Source organism: Penaeus vannamei, chromosome 9 (assembly GCF_042767895.1).
Source record: "Penaeus vannamei isolate JL-2024 chromosome 9, ASM4276789v1, whole genome shotgun sequence".
NCBI lineage: Eukaryota > Metazoa > Arthropoda > Malacostraca > Decapoda > Penaeidae > Penaeus > Penaeus vannamei.
This window is the reverse complement of record NC_091557.1, coordinates 28,056,353-28,076,352: the sequence shown is the minus strand read 5'-3', so window position 1 is coordinate 28,076,352 and position 20,000 is coordinate 28,056,353. Positions and strand designations below refer to the sequence as shown.

The following is a 20,000-nucleotide window of genomic DNA, read 5'->3' as shown; positions in this document are numbered from 1 at the left end:
CAGTTGCTCCAACACCTGCTCCATCAACATCGGCCCCAACACCTGCACCATCAACAGCGGCACCAACACCTGCACCCCCAACAGTTGCTCCAACAGCGGTTCCAACACCTGCACCATCAACAGCGGCACCAACACCTGCACCGTCAACAGCGGCTCCAACACCTGCACCAGCAACAGCGGCTCCAACACCTGCACCAGCAACAAATGCTTTAACAACCGACGCACCGACACCAGCTTCTCCAGCAACAGATATCCCAACAACAAATGTTCCAACATCTGCACCATCAACAGCGGCTCCAACTTCTGTAACAATAGCGACTTCAAAGAATACACCGACCGATGGACCATCAACAGATGCTCCAACAACTGCAACAACAGCTGTCTCATTAACAACTACAACAAGAGATGCATCAACAGATGCACCTACAACAAATGCTCCAACAACAGATGCACTGACAACAGATCCACCGACAACAAATGCTCCAACAGATACACCGACAAATGCTCCAACAACAGATGCACCGACAACAAGTGTTCCAACAACAGATGCACCGGCAACAAGTGCTCCAACAGATGCACCTACAACAAATGCTCCAACAGGCGAACTGACAACGGATGCTCCAACAACAGATGCACCTACAACAAATGCTCCAACAACAGGTGCACCGACAACAGATGAACCGACAACAAATGCTCCAACAACAGATGCACCGACAACAAATGCTCCAACAACAGATACACCGACAACAAATGCTCCAACAACAGATACACCGACAACAAATGCTCCAACAACAGATACACCGATAACAAATGCTCCAACAACAGATACACCGACAACAAATGCTGCAACAACAGATACACCGACGAGTGCTCCAACAGGTGTTCTGACAACGGATGGTTCAACAGATACACCGACAACAGAAGCACCTACAACAAATGCTCCAACAGGCGAACTGACAACGGATGCTCCAACAACAGAAGCACCTACAACAAGTGCTCCGACAGGTCCTACAACGGATGCAACAACGGGAGCGTCAACTGGTACCTCGACAGTTTAGAAGATAAGGCAACTCCCAAACTCCATTGGTTTTATTATAATCATTTGCCTTTTTCACATGACAAAAGCTGAAAATTATTAATCTGGCATCTTTGGCCTGGTAAAATTGTAGCATGAACTTGTGGTTTTATTTTTTATTTACCTTCACTATTTGAAATCAAAGGTGAAGAGAAAGAAGGAAAGAAGGAGGCAATAAAAAGGACAACAGAGTGAACAAAGGATCACGATTTTTTTTTTTTTCTGACATACAAAGTTTTGAAAACGGAAACTACTTTTCATTATTTGATTTTTAATCAAGACGATAAGAAAAATAATTAACAGCTCAATACGTTATTACGATTTTTAATTAAAAGTAAAACATTAAGGTAGATTATATTAAAGAAAAAGCATATGAATCGGGGACTGCGACTCACACTTGTTTATTTACACACTACTCTTCGCTTCGCAGGGTTGTTTAAGCTTTCAAATGTTTATCGCGGATTCAAACAATCTTATCCTGACATATCCACCGCGAGGGCGCTCCATGTAAACTTTGAATGTAACACAACTGGATAATTACACACCGAATTAAAGTAAACAGCCTTTCCTTTGATATCTTTTATTGTTAAATCATAGAAGTACAGAATGATTTTCATCCCCCTGGAACCGGATTCACTAACGCACTTACGACGGTAAAATTACTGGTAACTACAGTTACATGGTAAACAGACAGCGGTGGTATTCACTAACAACCTGCCATTGGAGTTACCATGGTAAATTTTACCAGTGGTCAAAGCACTGGTAACTTCTGGGAAGACGATGTCATCACGTGTTATCTTGTCAAAAAATCAATATCTAAGTAAAGTTTTGGGTTTGTGTTTACACCCGATGTAACTAATACGATGGCAAACAGATATCACAATGCGAATATACTGAAGAAATGCAAATTTCACATGAAACTAGCAAGAATAAAATCCACACAAATTCTCGTAAAATTATAGGCCTACATTATAGTAAAATACATGGAACCGAAAAATAAGTGAACTCTTCTCTGACATAATTATTACAAATGCTAGAGAGAGAGAGAGAGAGAGAGAGAGAAAAAACTACCTTGCTGATACATAAACTGGCAATACCAACGCTAAACGAGTGTAACAATATTTGTGTCTGTCGGCATTTTGACAATAAGCTCCAAAGTGCATGGGCAAGAATAAGCTTGAAATATTTCCATTGACAAAAGATGGCGATGAATAAATAAAATGTTTGTTTGGTCCGATTCTTTGTTTAACAATGATGAATAATATATAAATAAAAAGCTGTTTGGCCTGTCTCTTTGGTTTGAGGTAAACAATAATATATCAATATAACATTGTTTGTATTGGTTCCTATCTACACAGTAAATGAATATCCCATACGAGGGATATAATCAAATAAATATTTATAATTTTCTTTCTACATTTGTTGAAATAGTGTTTCAACTGTGACGATTATTATAAAAATTTCGCTGTGTTTAGTTCTGTTTACATGTTACGTGATTGGCCGAGGGTACCTAAGACATTATTCATGGCGCTCGCTGATTGGTTGAACTGCTTTACTAGAGCCCGCTGTTGGCTACCATTAGAATGAGTCGCTTTACGATTGCAACTCAGCATATCCAAATTACCATTTCTTTTTAAATCCTGCTTTGCTATCACTGGTGAATACAATGGTAAATGACCACTGGTAAATGCGTTACGATCGTATGTTAGTGAATCCGGGCCTAGAAGTCAATACCACATTATATGACTTGGACATGATAATTCTTACCATGTTTCATTGGCTGTCATGACTGACTTCAAATTTTAACCGGTATAGGGTGAACCTATATTTGATGTACTGCTAAGAAGCCACAGAAACATTCTGGGATACTCTATATATGAATTTTATAAGCACTCGAGACGATTCGTGATTAATGAAAATATGAATCCCTGTCTGAGACATACGTGATATGTATATGTACGTACGTATGTATGCATATATATACGTAAATAGACACAGAAACACACACACCCAAATATGCATATATTTTTTTCAAAAAACAATGTGGAGGAGATTTAAAATATTTTGGATTCGTCCACGGGGCGTGCAGTCGTTCCGTTCTTTCGACTCAAAACGAATTAAATTTAAGGATGCCAGTGTAGGCAGCAAATAATGAGGCAAGAAGTCAGTAACTAAAAGCTGCCTTATTTGATCACCTTCCCAACCCATAACTCAGAATTAGGATTGTAGAGGAAGAGAGAGAGAGAGACAAAGAGAAAGAGAGAATGTGAGGGCGGGTGCGGAAAAATGCTGGAATTCAAAACTTTCCAACTAATACTAGAATTAGATGTATTGGAACTGTTAACCAAATGAAAGTTTGTGGGCCACGATGGTACAAGAAAGTTGCCAAAGATAAGGGAATGAGTTTTGTGTCACAAGAATGGAATGAATATTTTGTCTCCTCCACATTGTTGGGTCCCTGGGCTAGCCAAACAATTTCATGTTTTTGGAGAAAAAAAAATCACTTATTTTGTTATTGGGTGTATATATATATATATATATATATATATATATATATATATATATATATATATATATATATAAGCATGCATATATATGTGTGAATATATATTACATATATCATATTCATATATACCTGCTTTTGGGGGCTTAAAAACACAAAAACCTCGATTTTGGCAAGATGCCTACCCCCAACAAAACACGGTCCTTTACAAGACCTTTCTATCATCTCTCTATCTCTTTCCGTTCTTGTGGGATCCTGCTTCTAAAAATGGTCGTACCACTGTATGTGTACCTTAATCTAAGCGATTTTGGATCCCTCTGTACCTCTGCTTCTACCCGACCGATTCCAATGAAACTTTGCAATCTTGAAGATTGGCCCGACTGCATCTCGGCCTCAAAGTTTCAAGTTGGTCTACATCAGGTTAAGTCCTTATCTGTTCTACCTCATTATGGATGTATTGGGATAAAGGCAAATTATACAGAACAACTATTAGGCCGGTTATGATTTATGGTGCAGAGACTTGGCCAACGAAAAAGTCACAAGAAAGATTGAGGTTGAGGAGATGAAGATGCTCAGGTGGATGTGTGGAGTAACAAGACTAAATGAGATTAGGAACGAAAGGGTTAGATGGATAGTGAAGGTTGAAAAGTTTGCAAAGAAAGTGCAGGAAAGAAGATTACAGTGATACGGACACGTAATGAGAAGAGACGATTGTTTTGATTGTTTTGATTTAGTTTTAATTCCATTTTTTACAATTGATGTTCTTTGCTGTGACATATCATCTGTTTTATTTTGCCCAAATCTCCCCCTGTGTGCAAGGAATAGCCGGGCGTGGGATTGAACGCAGGTCCGCAAGATTGCTAGACCCGCACCTTACCACTGCGCCAGATGGAAAACGGGCAGTTTGGAGGCCGAAAAGAAATTGGATGGAAAATATAAAGAGAGATCTAATAGAAAGAAAAAAAAAAAAAAAAACTTGCAAGGAAACGAGTAGAGGGATTGGGCCGAGTTGAGGAGGTTGGTCAAAAATGCCGACCCCGCATAAAGGCGGGAAAAGGCAAAGAGAAAGAATATATATATATATATATATATATATATATATATATATATATATATGTATACATATATACACATATACTTATAAGTATGTGTGTGTTTGTGTGTGTTTATGTATACACACACACACACACACACACACACACACACACACACACACACACATACATATATATATATATATATATATATATATATATATATATATATATATATGTATACATACATACATATATATGTATATGTTTGTAAGTATGCTCATATACACATATAATTATATATGTGTGTGTATATATATACATGTATATACATATATATATATATATATATATATTATATATATATATATATATATATATTGTACTGCTCGTACAATAAACAAAATGAATGAAAATAATCATGTCTTTAGCAACCGTGACCAAGCCTGCTACGCCCTGTGAGTGACAATAACTGGAAAGCAAATCTCCGTCATTTCTACTCTGCGCTCATGTCCCTGGTTACTCTACCCCTAAAAACATCGGTATTCGACTCTCATCCCCTCTTGTTCAAATGATAATAAAATAAAATCTTTTCCCGCCGTCCTTTGAAACAAAATTGGGCCCCTCCACTCCGCCAACCCGCCTTCTTACCCCTGGGCTTATAGCACATCTAGCCCAGTCATAGATGCGTATCTGTGTTGCCGTAAATACACACAGTAAGGAAATCCAAGGTCTATATCAGTACAGGTCTCGTCACTTCGGAGTTCTGCGCAGCTTTGGGTGATAAGGCCTATAACGTCACTTGGAGAGAGCTGAGAGCAAGGGGGGCGGGGGGAATTAGAGCATGGTAGGGTGGGAGGGAGATAATAGAAAACGGTGGTAAATGAGCTAATACTTAAGTAATTTTAGATGTCGGCACGTTGAACGATTTGCATATTGAACAGATTTTACAGGCGATGATTATCAGCGATTGTTTATAGACCTATATCACATATTCTACGTCAATTTAGTTTTGTAATTTTCATGTTGCAGCTTAGAAATGGCATAATAAAGACGTAAAAAAAAGACATGGCATATGTAAACTCCAAATGTTTTTTGACGAATTTATTATAAAACAAATCATACAACAATAACAATAATAATGTTAATAATAATAATAATAATAATAATAATAATAATAATGGCAATACATAAACATAATAATAACATAAATGTACATATATAAGCTGCAACCAATCACTGGGTATTGTGGTTCTGCACGCGCCGGTCAGTCAAGCGAGCGAAAACGGAGAGAGGGAGAGATCCTTACGGCTCTACCTCACATCAAAGAATGACCACACGATAGCATCGAACCCCCAGACTCGGTCTCCAGATTACGTCATGCGCGAGATGGACGAATTTGAGTCGCTTAGTGACGAGACCTATACTTATATAGACCTTGAGGAAATCAACCCAGCCAGGCAAATCGCATAATAAGTGCTTGCGCTATCGACGCTTCTAGGCATGACTCAACTTTGGACTTGCAACGGATTTCCCTTGCAGGATTTTTCTCTCTTTTTTTCTCTTTTTTTTAGAACAGAAAGTAAGAAAATGTTCAGCTTGATAAGGACCTCCCCATTTATTTTCTCGAAATTGCTTTCCATTAAGCTGAGTGAACAAACATGACGCCCATGTACACAGGCAAGTTAGGTTTCAGCATCATATATATCACATTGCTTTAATTGAATATCATTAATTTTAAGAATATTTCAATATTGTAAATAGTAAGATTATGTGATCTTTATTTTATTTATCAGTAAAAACCATCTAGTAGCATAGATCCTCCAAGCACAAGATTAAGATGCAAAAACTGAGAGAAATCTGTTGACATGAAAGGGCCTTTGGTCAACGAAAACGGTGCTACGTCTTCATCACGCCATTTTCATTCAAAGGTTCCTTCTGGTTCATGGTGCTAATCAGTTTATGAATCTCAATAAGTCTTTGGTCGAAGGAAAGAATGGAAAGAGTGAATAATATCATTTTATTGCTTATACCCTTGCTTCAGAATCAGAGATCAAACCAAAGACTATTATGTACAAAAGCAAATTAAATCAAAGAGGAGATGCAAGAACAGGAAGAAAAAAAATGTAGAAAGACGTGGCAAAGAAAAGAGAACGATGAAAATTTTTATCCTTTAGTTTCCGTTTATCCGTTTTTTGAACAACCCTGGTCGAGTCTACTCTGGTTATTCTACCCAAATGTCGGTTAATCGACTTTTACCCTCTTTTGTTTCAACTAAAAATCATAGTAATCCATTTCGATCATCCATTAAAATGTTGAAATGAGCTCAGGCCAAATGAGGCGTCCCCTCGCAGTTGCAGCAATTGATAGGAATGATGATAGCAATAGTAACGATGATAATGATAATAACAACGATGATAATAACAATGATAATAATAATGATAGTGATGACGGTAATGATAATAATAATGATAATGATGATGGTAATGATGATAATAATAAAAAAATGATGATGATGATGATGGTAATACAAATGATAATGATAATGATGATATTAACAGTAATGATAAAAAACAATGATAATGACAACAATAAAAGTGCTAATACCAATAATAGTAATCATAAGAATCACAATAAATGTAGAAGAAACGATAAGGTTGATGTCAGTGATGATAGTTTCAATAATTATACCATCCTTTAGAACGGAAGGTCTATGGATGGGCCGTGAGGATCTTGGTTATTTACATTTATATTATTATTATCATTTTCTTCTTCTTCTTCTTCTTCTTCATCTTATTATTATTATTATTATTATTATTGTTATTATTATTATTATTATTATTATTATTATTATTATTATTATTATTATCATCATCATCATCATCATCATCATCATCATCATCATTATTATTATTATTATTATTATTATTATTATTATTATTATTATTATTATTATTATTATTATTATTATTATTATTATTATTATCATCATCATCATCATCATTATTATTAGTATTAGTATTATCATTATTATCATTACTATTTTACTTGAAAGTTTAATAATACTTTGTGTATCTCATGCATGCGTGAGACAGTCAAATCTCAATCAATAAAGTACATTATACACATTGCATACTAAGATGTGTTTACGTGAATATTTCTGGGGAAGGGGATCCATAGCTTTCATCAGATTCTTATATGGGTGACTAAAAATTTTAAGAACCACTGCTTTATAACAAAAATGTTAACAAAGGATTAGGCCCGTATCCCATAGCAAAGGAACGTGAAAAAGGGTATAGTTCCGTTGCCCCTCGAAACTGAACCACAACAAACCCGTTTAAATTTGTGGAGTTACAACAGGAAACAAAAGTCAATTAAGGAGAACATTTCTCTGTTGTTAGCAATGGAGAAGAGAAAGTGTTTCTACCTGAAACGACAAGCTCCTCATGATGGCCAGAGTGCGATCATTCCTTTTAAGAAGGATGAGGTGAAATGATACTTGTGATTTTCTTGTGAAATAGTTAGTCTTGTCAGGAGCCAAGGAGATAAGAAATTATATTAAAGAGTATTTTGTATTATTTTCGTCTTTGGAATTCATTATGTAATATTAATAGAGTATAAGGCTTGTCCTGAATTCTAACGAACTCTATGCAGAGACTGTTCCTAATGCCTTTATCAAGACAGTGGCTACCCAAGTTCAGTCTGTAAAGAAAGAGCAGATTGGGAAATCGAGGTTATACAAAAATGTATTACAGAAAATCTTCATAACATTTATTTTTACATCATTAGTATAAATGGGTGGTTTAGTTTTGTAGCAAATCATTAGTTTCTGAGTTTGCATTCCATTCGGTCTCATCCAGCAAGCTAAATGGAATCTGGGGAAGTCAGGGTACTTTGGTTGGCTGTTGGAGTACGCTTAAATAATTGGTTGAATATTATTTTGTGTAAAATGAATATGTGAAGTGTTTCATTCAATTTACACCATTTACAGAATATCTTGTAGGCACATTAATTAATTATCTCTGTGCCTAATGGTATTATGGTGAAGTGCTTGATATGTATTCTCCATTTAAGTTCTAGCAGGATACTAATATACTTTATGTGAGGTTTACATCTTTGATTAATCTTTACAGTATGGATGCACTAAGCTAAGGCAAACTGAAGACGATATTCTTTTAGAGTTGTGGTCGATGTTACAAGTAATAATTTGCGAGCACAAACTGTAATACCACAAATAAACAAAAAAGATTGAGGAAAGCACCACTCCTAGCTTCCTCCTAGCTCTATCTTGCTGTGCCTATCTAGGTGAAGACAATGTTTCCTTGGGGGCAGACCCGCCCCATCAACCCTCCCCACAGGCATTGCCCAAGGGGCACGCCCAGTCCCAGCAATTTAGATTGCTGAATAAAGTATGTCACATGGAGGTAGGGGCTTTAAACCCAATAAAATTTGATTAATATATGATTATATTATTCTAGGAAAACAAAGAAAAATTGACAATCATGTTCTTGACAACAGGGATAGCATATTATTTTAAGGAAGGTGGTAGGATTAAACAAGCAAGATAACACTAAAAAGCAGGAGGTAGTAATAAATTCTCTGCATTCATCATGTGCCACCCCCACCTCCTTGTGAAGATCAATAGTCATCCTCCATGTATATACTGGTATAATAAAGTACCCCCATTTATTAGATTCAAGGATGTGGCCCTGACGTATAGAATCTCCAGAGAGAACTAGTTCCTTATTCCTTTATTTCAGAGCAGGTATTACTGAGTACTATCATCTTCAACATGAAATAATCTGTATCTCGCTTATACATCCGAAGTTTAAAAGTCTGACATTTAGGTAACATTCGTATTGAATTGGTCTTTACAACGGTAGCTACCAATTTCAAATCAATTCAAATTGCCCCCTGCTGTGATGTACTGACCGTTGAGCGAAATGTAACGGAAATATTTCAATCCTGCCTTATAAGGCTATTTTTAAGCATTAGTGCTTCGTATGTGATATACGTATATATTACCTCGTAAACTAAAGCACATTACCAGGGAGTCTCGATCGAAGCATATTTCGTGTGTAAAAGGACACAAAACTTCCATTTTTTTTTTAGATAGATTTCATAAAATATTTCGTCATAAATCACGGTGATACAATTTTTTCTTGATATTGGTATATAAGTGTTCCTTGAACATTCACGAACACATATCTATGTGCAATGTCATAATTAAATGCCTTATGCACGATTGCCGCAAGCAAAAGTCCACATAGGTATACCTGGGTGCTTGTTAGCGATGTACCTCTCTGGGTGCTGAGGGACTCGCGTGCCGGCTGTAAGACAATGAGCCATAGCAGGCGCTTAATTCTCGTTTGGTAGTTTCCTCATCCATGTACCTATACTATACGCTAACTAACTCAATTTAACCCCCCCCCCCTCTCCATCAGGGACGGTCCCCTTAAACATTACTGTCAACATCTGATGTAATACCCAGCCAATACCTGGCATATTTGGGATAACACATTTTGAACTACCTTGAACAGTTGAACTTTATGAAACCCCCTGAATATCATGCAACCAATAATTATCCTTGTATATGACTGGACTCTTACTTTAATGATTGTATTCATTGGTCATTGTCTCTAGACAAATTGAATGCCCAGGCATTGTTTTTCTTGATAAGTAGCTCTTCTCTGAGATAAGACAAAAACAAACTATTTATCAGTTAAGAGTGATGGTCAGTCCAGCTGTTTTAGTTACTATAATTCTAGTGTAAATAACTGTCATTTTTAGTTGATTTTTAAAACTTTTTGATTCCATAGTTTTGACGGGTAAATGAGACTTAAATAAACTGGTCTAATTTGGATGTATATATCTCTTAAAAAAAAAAAAGTATCTATGAATATCCAATAATGTATAGCAAATATTGAAATTTTTCTAGTGTGATTAAAAAGGCAAAAATTGATATGCATCAGAACTGTTATGCAACAGAACTGAAATTGTAAATAATGAAAATGTAAGTGATATAAGTTCTGGGCAAACATGTTGAACGATTCAGTTGATTTAGCAAAATGTGTTGTGACATGTATTTAAGTCAAAGTAAATTTCAGTATATGAAGCTCTTTTCCTCAAATTGGTTAAAATTTACGGTATGGATATACTAAGTTAGGGTAAATTGAATATGGTATGTAGAATATAAAAAGTTGCAGTAATCATTACAAAAAATAATCTGCAGACATGAATGGTAATGTCACAAATAAAAAGATTGCGGAAAGCGCTACTCTCAGCTTAAGTCCATTTGGGCTTCTGACTTTCAGCTCTATCTTGCCGTGCATAGTGAGCTGAAGACAGTGTTCCCATGGTGGTGTTGGGGGGCAAAGTCCTCCATCAACCCTCCCCTCGAGCAGTGCCAAAAGACACACCAGGCGATCATTTGAGTGATGGGTATAATTTAAATGAATAAAATAAAATTTGCAGTGGACAGTACACATATCCATCATAGATTGTTTTATATGGAAAAGTCAGAAATTCTCAACTGAGTTTCCTTCATTCATATTCAGAATTCAGTTTTGGTCTGAATTTACTATGGTGACAAAAAATACCCAGGTCAAATACAAACTTCCATTAGATTCCACATAATAATTCCAAAACTTGGGAGAATGTCTTCATGACCAAAATACCTCTGTATGTGTTTATAAAGCAGGAAAGTTCTGATACCCACTAGATCCCATTGCATGTGGCACAACAGCATTCATCAGATAACTACAGATACAAAAGAGCCCTTGCCCGCATCATCACAAGAACCAAGCACTCTAAATAAGGACAATACAGTAGATTCATCCTGTGTTTTGAAAACCCATCAACACCCACTAACTCCTCTACTTGGTAATGCAATCCCATCAACATAAAAAAAAAATTGCATTGTTATGTTATATTTCCTGGGTTAGTGTTTAAGTCTAGAAAGTTGTGTTAGAAGATTAGTTCCAGAAGTAAGGGTCATAATGCGTGATGCATTTATGAAAGAAAGTAAAATAAAAGAAGAGGAAATAGGGAAGATAATACAGAATGAAGACTGATGAATTTATGAAAAAATTAGAATAGAAGAAATGGAAATAAGGAAGAGACAGAAGGCCCTGTGATTTAAGCGACATGAACATGAAGAGAAGATTGGAAATGACATAGAGGAAGAAGGCCCACTTTCCAACAGCATAAGTGATTGGGAGATGGTGAGAGAGAAAGAAAAACCATAAAGGGAGTGATGCAGAAAAAAGAATTTGTTGAGGAGGATATAAAGACTTTCCTCTGTTACACTCTTATCTGCAGTGTCCAACAGTGAGATTGACAAGGGGAGTTCGAGAGTGAGAAAGAGAAGAACAAAACAAACAAGATAGGGGATTCTGTTTGAATATGTAGGCTAGTCTAACTTTTGAAAATAAATATACTACATGTGTTTTTCATGTTTGTTCAGATTTGCCATTCAGAAAATCTCCATTGAAATTAGTTGAATCTCTAATGTTGCATATGTAATGACCCACTAATGTTGATTAAATTTTTTTATTCACCCATTTTTATGGAAACTAGACTAAAGTTTGACCAAAACTTGTCCAAATTGCCCTGGTTGACACTACCTGTAGCCTATTCAGAACCTAAGGATGATAGAAAAAAATAGTCTAGTCGCACCTCATATAACTGGACAGCATGTTCATTATTTCATTCAGTTTTATTATTATCATTATCATTAAGAATCTCAAGACTTATTGATTATATGAATGTAATCCAAAGAATAATATTTACTAACAAATCTTAAACAATATATCAGTCTGCTTATTCTCTGTCTTCAGGTTTTGATTGGTAGATCAATTGAAGCTACTCACGTCATCCCACACCAGCTCATATCCCGCAGACATGCAGTATTTAAGCGAGAGAGTGATCAGTGGACTGTCAGCAACCTTGTAAGTTCTAAGTGCAAGTTGTGTCATGAGAATGTGTAATGGACAGGTTGCTGGGTATTGATTTCACTAGGAGTTTGTCAGCAATGTACTTCATTCATTTTCTTTCCCATTTTTTATTTTGAAGAGTCTTAATGGAGTGTTTGTCAATGGAAATTCCATACCAAAAGCAGAGCAGCATGCAATCAATGTGGGTGACATAATACAGTTTGGTCAGCCAGCAACCTTTGTCTACCGCTTTGGGCTGAAGGAAATACCCAGTAGAGCAGGAAGTTCCTCTTCTCAGCAACCAGACATAAAAAGGATGAAGTCAGAGGATGACAGGTCAGTTCATTATCTTATTTTTGGTTCTTAGATGTTTTGCCTGTAGCTTACCCAAGGCAACAAATGGTGAAAAGAAATTAAGTACTGTGGTCAGTTTACTGCTCACATCATCTGTATTATTTATTATTATATAAGTCATAGAAATGTAGTTGTATTACTAACATCTATGCAAATGTCATTGAAATTATATGGTGTGTTATGATATTTTCTGTAATGTTTTTCTTTAATCTATGTATTAATTTGTAGATCTTTTGGTTTCATCCCTTTTCTCTATTCTTATATTGCTGCAAGAAAAGAAAATGTGGAAAGATGATAGTTAACTAATTTTTCTTCTCTGGGCAAAACATGCAGAAAAAGTGCCCTTGCAAATAACTTGAACCTAGAACGTGAGGCATTGGAGGAACAGCTGAAAAAGAGTGATGCAGTCCAGCAAAGGCTACAGACAGAGCGGGATGAGCTCCTTCTGTCTCTGCAGAGCCAAAAAGATGATCTGCAGCAAAAGTAAGCAGTTTTATTTTTATATATAGATATATAGCATGGGATGAAATGCATGGTGTTGTGCTTATTCTAAATTCCATAATCTTTTCTTTGCCTTATGTTGAATTGGTTACACGAAATATCAAGAATTTACATACCGTGTACAAAGTCATTGCTTATTAGCTATGAAATTTAATTTTCTGTCCATCCTGTTTTTTATTTTCCTTTTTTTTCTCAATTATTTCAGGTATGATGGGAGGAGCAAATACTGGACTGTCTTTCTTATCATGGATTTCCAAATTATTAATTTTATATCAATGACTTTGTATTATGTGATACGATTTGCCATTCATTGTTACCCTGAGGGCAATATCCCATTCATTGTTACCCTGTGGGCGATTTCCCATTCATTGTTATCCTGTGGGTGATTTCCCAACTTGATGGTCACATTGGGCAAATGGAACCATCTTCTATCTGCTTGATTTCAGCATGAAATGTGGCATGTATGGTTGCCTGTTTGGCCCTCCTTGCAGCTTTTTTTTATCTGCTTTAGAAATGGAGGCTCAGAGATTACTAAAACAACGTACATGGGTTCGTTTGTGATTTCAGAGGAAGAATAGTAAAAATATGTATTGAAATCTGGCGTAAGAACTTCATACTGGTATCAGTGTGAAGTTAACTGTAGATTTACCCCGAAGTTAGTGGATAGCGGGCCAAGGAACTGTAGTCATTTGATGTAACAGATACTTTCAAATGGATTTCTGTGTAAAAATATTAAACATTCAAAAAATATAAGGATATAAAATGCAATATCTATTTGACAGTTATGTTAATTGAAATCCATATTTATTATCATTATTAGTGAAGTTGAGCATTCTTGTCAAATCAGAAAACAGACCCTCTTGCCATGCCTACTTTGCAGATATCTGAATGATGCATATTATCTGCTTTTACTTCTGACCAAATAGTAGATGAGGGAAGTGCAAAAGTTGAAGTTACCACTGACTTGTGGAAAAAATGCTTGTGTGACCACCTATAAAGTATGATTTAGGAGCTAAAGTATCTGCAATTTCTAAAATCTATCCAGCTCTGAAGTAACTAGCTTGCTGCTACCATAGTTCCATGATGATATCTGGTTACTTGATATGATATAGCAGCATCAGTTTTTTGCAACTATGGTTTAGTTTAGGGGAGGTGTACAGTAATGTATTTACTTTAATTTTTTTTCCCCATCTTTACTCCTTTCATTTCATTTCTTTCTCTTCATAGTTGATTGTTTATTTATTTAGAAAGAAAGAAAGAAAGAAAAATATTATCTGATTAAACACACATGGGCTATAGTATGTCACAGATGACACCACATAATGTCATACTCAATGCCATTGGCTTGTTGAAAGGAACTTATACACTCCAGTGTCTAAAGTGAAGACATACAAATGGAACCATTAGCTGTCAAAATGTATGGATAATTTTATAGCAAATCATCAAGCAAAAAGAGAATTTGTAACTACTATGCCTTTTTTTTTAATAGATGCCAAAGATATCAGGAAAAATCTAAAATATCACTTTCATGCTTTCATGAGTCAACAAATTTTTCAATAAATGGGTGTGGAGTGCACTTCAGCATGCATTTCTTTTTAGATAGTTTGAAATTATTGAAGATATATACTTGAAATTTTACTGGAAATCATTTGTTAGATAGTCAGAAAATTATTAAAGATATTTGCCTGAAATTTCACAGGAATCCATTTTAATGCCTATAGAATTAAAAGATCATATTAAAAAGTCATCAGATACATAGAAATCACCACAATTTAGTCTTCATTTATGTCATTTAAAAGTTCGATTTTGACATACATCTAGTCAAATTTCAGGGTGGGGCTAAATTGATATGAAGGAATATCATGCACCCCTTGAAGGAGAATACTTGCTTCCATATATGATTCACATTTTATCAATTATGTATGAAGGTACAAGGAACTACATGTGTTTGTAAATCAAAATTTATTTCAATTGAAAATGAGTAATGAATCACACATTGTCTTTGATGAAAAGTGATCTCTAATTTATGATCATTAGTACTTTTCTTGCCACTTAGAAAAAAAAAAACTTTTAATACAGCTGATATTTAATCACAAACAATTTCTATTCATATTGACTAATAAGGATATATAATTTGTACTTATAAATATTAGTTTATCTTCTCATCAAATACATTGCTGTTTTTGTTTAAATCCATGTTACGTATGTTGTATGCCCGTCGAGAGGTATACAATATAAGTATAGGAGGTGGTATTTTGCAAATGAATTCAATAAAGGTTTACTATGTGAAAATACATATGGAAATCACAAAAGGAAAGCTATGGAAGTCACTAATATTTTATGCTCATGGCTGATAAATTTCATAAGTTTATGGTGGCAAATTTTGTATCCATTTTGACTTGTATTGATTTATATTATATGGAATATAGACTGTGTGAAACGAATTTAAGGTAATATTTTCTATCATTTAGGTCCTAGACTTAACAAGTATGGAAGAAATATTTTGTCCACAGGTGGAAAAGGAAAATTACTGTAATAAGAAATACTGTCAAAGAAGTTACTTTTACTGTATGTATTTACAAGATGGAGAAACGGATGATATAAATTGAAACAGTCGAGTAATCAGGAAACGAGTTTTACTGTACTGATATAATTCCAGACCACACTGCAGGTTCACACCTAACTGGGATTGTATCATGCCTTCTGTCCAAATGTGGGAATGTTATAGTTGTGTAGTTATGTCTTGTGTACAGGATGGTAAGGCATCAGTTGATGATTTTTTGATGGTCGAGTTGTATTGAAGTGACTTGAACATGCTATAGTATTAAAATTTTCCTATTGGTAGTAATTTGTCTGTATAGTGGATAATTGTTGATTATCTAAAGTATGTAGAACTATGTATGTAGAATAATCTAAGTAGACGAGGATAAGTAAAAAGAATAAGCAGCAGTTAGTTTACCTGATTCTAGAGATCTTGTGTAACCTCACATTATTATCTTCATTTAGGTATATTTATTAGTAGTTATTGTATATACTTCTATTTGTAAGGGATTATGAAAAATGTTGCAAAATACAACCTCCTATTACAACCTCTGGCTGGTTATAGAACATAAGTAACCAACAATGTATTTGATGAGATGAAAAAGTAATATGTATAAGTCTATATCATATCTCTTCTTTACTCAATATTAATAGGAATTTGACTGAATAAATATCAGCTGTATGAAAATAACTTCTTTTTTCTAAGTGGCAAGAGACGAACTAATGATTTATAGAAAAGAGATCACTTTTCATGAAAGACCATAGGTGATTCAGTACTCATTTTCTATTGAAATTAGATTTTCAAATGCATGTAGTTCCTTGTGCCTTCATATACAACTGATGAAATTTTAATCAAATAAGGAAACAAATATTCTTTGTGTATCTGACAACTTTTTAAGCATAATATGTTAATTCAGCAGGTATTGAAATGGTTCCTTATAACATTTCAGCCATATATCCTTAAATGTTTTCAAACTATCACATAAAAATGCACACCACACCCTTTCTTTGGTTAAATTGCGGATTCAGCGTAAAATTTAAATGGATATATTTTTGAAACAGTAAAAGATGTCAAGCTGAAAGTTTGGCATTAGTTTAACCTCTGTGGTGACCATAGAAGTACCAAATATGAAATCCAAAGCTTTGTGGTTACAAGTACTGGATAATATGACATGGGATGACCCTTATTTGAAATATGGAATGAACTGGGCTCATGCAATGAAACTAATGAGGCATGCTTATAACACTTGTGTTACTGGTTTCTAGCCAGTTTTTGAAACTGTGTTTATTTGTTTAATAAAATTTTGCCTAAGGTAACCCTTATTATAATAAAATAGCATTAAGATTTTTTTCCATCTTAGGTATCAGCAGGAGAAGGAAGCTTTGGAAAAGCAGTTCTCTGCTGGTTCTGTGCAACAACAGGTGATGTTACAGGAGAAAGAGGCACTTGCACAACGTCTAAAGGATCAGGTAAAACTCTAGTGTTTGGCTTTTTTCATCCTCCAGTATATAGGACTGCTACTCTTGCTACTATTTTGAATGTTAATACCATTGTTACCTCTCCTCCTACTCCTCCTCTCTATTTAACTCAGACTTTATATCTCTATCTCAATATCATTCTCAATCACTCTATATTTCTGACACTATTGGTCATAGTCAGATACACATGGGACACCTTAGGTGTAGAGCCAGAGTGGCACCTTGTGCCCGTCAGCCAATCACTTTGAGCTGTCTAGCACCACAGCAAGTGGTGATTAGCTGATGGGCATGAGATGCCGGTCTGGCTCTCTGTCTAAGGTGTCCCAAGTGTCTCTCTGTATATGAAAGTTTATCGGAATCTCTGTATCTGTATCTCACTTTTCCTCTCTCTAAATTTGATTACTGAGAGCAAACAGGCTTGTTTTTCTAATGAAAGTTGACTATAGTAAGGGTTATATATTTTGTTCATTCGATTTTGATAGCTGGAGCCTAGGAATGTTTGAAACAAGGCTTGGTAAAAATACTGTTCATATTTTTACAGGTATATATTAATGTAATTAATTTTTTAACCAAGAATATGAAGTTTAGATATAGAACAATTTCCATTGCTAGATAAGTAAAAATTATACACACAAAAAAAGTTTTTAAAGAAAATCATAGTTGATTATTAAGATTTATAAAATGATAAATGACTTCTTTATACTTTACAGAACAAAGAAACAATTATATAATTTCTTGTTCCTTCATAAATTATTAGCATTTGTACTGCTTACATCTGGCACAAGCACATTACATGGGTGTTTGGCTTAAAAGTTTGTTATTTCTATATTTATTCTTTTTCCATTGCTTGCTGTATTTTGGAATATGCAATATCAAGTAAGCATCATTCCTAAAAGGTCATTTTATCTCATATTTCAAATTTTTTGACTAAGTAAAATATTAGAAGACAATAAAATGCTGGAAACTGGAGTGAAACACCCAAACATTAAATTCAGTGGGAGATGTGCCAGGCCTTCTCACCCAGGAAAAGAAAGGAAATAATTACATGATTAAAAGCCACTACCACAACCACTACTATTACTGATGATAATGGTAATAATAATATTAGTAATCACAACATATATGATGATGATCTTGATAATAATTGAAAAAAGAAATGCAATATTTACTTATATGGTATAAGTATGAGCAACAGCCCTATAAGTGACTCGTGATAGGGCCATCTTGAAGGAATACTAAAAACTCAGCTTGATAAGGGATATCATTTGATTCAATCCTCGTTCTTTCACTACGTTCTTTCCAAAACATTTTGGTACACTATTAAAGTCGTGGCTCATTGATTATGAAACTTTGATTACACTTTTTTCTTAATTAGGAAGTTTGAGCTGTTACCTAGAACAATAAAATGTTCTCCCCTGTCTGAAGAATAATAATGATGATGTTAATGATAACAACAATAATAGTGTTGATGATAGTTGTAATAACAGCAGTAAGAATATTATGTTCATCATGCTGATCATCATGATTGTGATCATGATGAATTAGATAATGATTATTACTATTGCTGTCATGACCTTCCTCCTGCTTATCATCATCCATCATCATCGTCATCAATGTTAATGATAATGATAGTATGAAATGATAATGGTAATAATGATAACAGTTAAAAGTAAAACATTGTTATTTTTGTAATTATCATTACTATTATCATTATTTTTAACATGCTTATCATTATCCTTATCGGCAGTATTGACATTATCATCATCATTATTAAAGCTGTCACTACTTAGGTCACAAGCTTCTAGTGGCATGCAGCCCGCAAAAGTTAGTCATTGCTTTTTGGCAAACAAACTGAAGTGACTACACACTCCAATCACAACTCTTACTCGTGTGCATCTAACAGTCACAGCCAAGATTTGTGTTCACCCAGCTCTCAGACTTAAATGAACAGACTATTTAATTAGGATATTTATTATTTATTTATTCATTTATTTTTCATACTGAAAAATTGTCCTCAACTCTGTTCATTTGGGATAGCACTATCTAGACATAATTTAACTGCAGCTCATATCTGCGTAGCAAGTGAGCTGATGTCTTTCCATCTTTCACCAGGTGTCAGAACTTCAGAACAGATTGGAGGAGGAACGGAAAACCTTGGAAGAGAATGTTAGGAAGGAAGAGGAGCAACGCATGCGAATACTTCAAGAGAAGGTACTTTAAATCGTGTTTTCATTGAGCTGCTTGGCATGCACCAAGGGACAGAAATGTTCATTATTGATTACTATGTGTTCTTTGTCATGGTTACATTGTCAGGTTTTTCCTTATTCATCAGTGCATTCTTTTCATTCTGATTGCAGGAAGCAGTTCTTCATCGATTAGAAGAAGAGAATGCTAATTTGGAAAGACAGATGCAGGAAGAGCGAAAAAAACTTCAGGAACGTTTGCAGGTCACAGAGGAACACAAGGAAGAACTACAGCAACAAGTAAAAATTACTGTAGCATTTATTGCGCGTGTGGTGAATTTATAGTGAAGTTAGTCAGCAAACTTTTCGTTATACAAAATACAAAGTTAACTATGG

At 34.9% G+C, this 20,000-nt stretch overlaps 2 protein-coding genes across 2 annotated transcripts in view; both read left to right on the top strand.

Moving 5' to 3' along the window:
• LOC113824653 (uncharacterized protein DKFZp434B061) overlaps nt 1-1,231 on the top strand; it is a 12,872-nt gene extending 11,641 nt beyond the window's left edge. Inside the window, exon 8 of the mRNA XM_070125493.1 lies at nt 1-1,231. This exon is cut by the window's left edge and continues 456 nt beyond it. Within this exon, the coding sequence (XP_069981594.1) occupies nt 1-1,058 (1,058 nt within the window). The 3' untranslated portion in view covers nt 1,059-1,231.
• A 6,672-nt stretch (nt 1,232-7,903) lies between these two features.
• LOC113824668 (E3 ubiquitin-protein ligase RNF8) overlaps nt 7,904-20,000 on the top strand; it is a gene marked incomplete in the record, with an annotated part of 14,685 nt that continues 2,588 nt past the window's right edge. Inside the window, 7 exon segments of the mRNA XM_070125492.1 lie at nt 7,904-8,099; nt 12,451-12,561; nt 12,686-12,882; nt 13,234-13,383; nt 17,304-17,412; nt 19,534-19,632; nt 19,779-19,904. Coding sequence (XP_069981593.1) covers nt 8,016-8,099; nt 12,451-12,561; nt 12,686-12,882; nt 13,234-13,383; nt 17,304-17,412; nt 19,534-19,632; nt 19,779-19,904 — 876 coding nt within the window.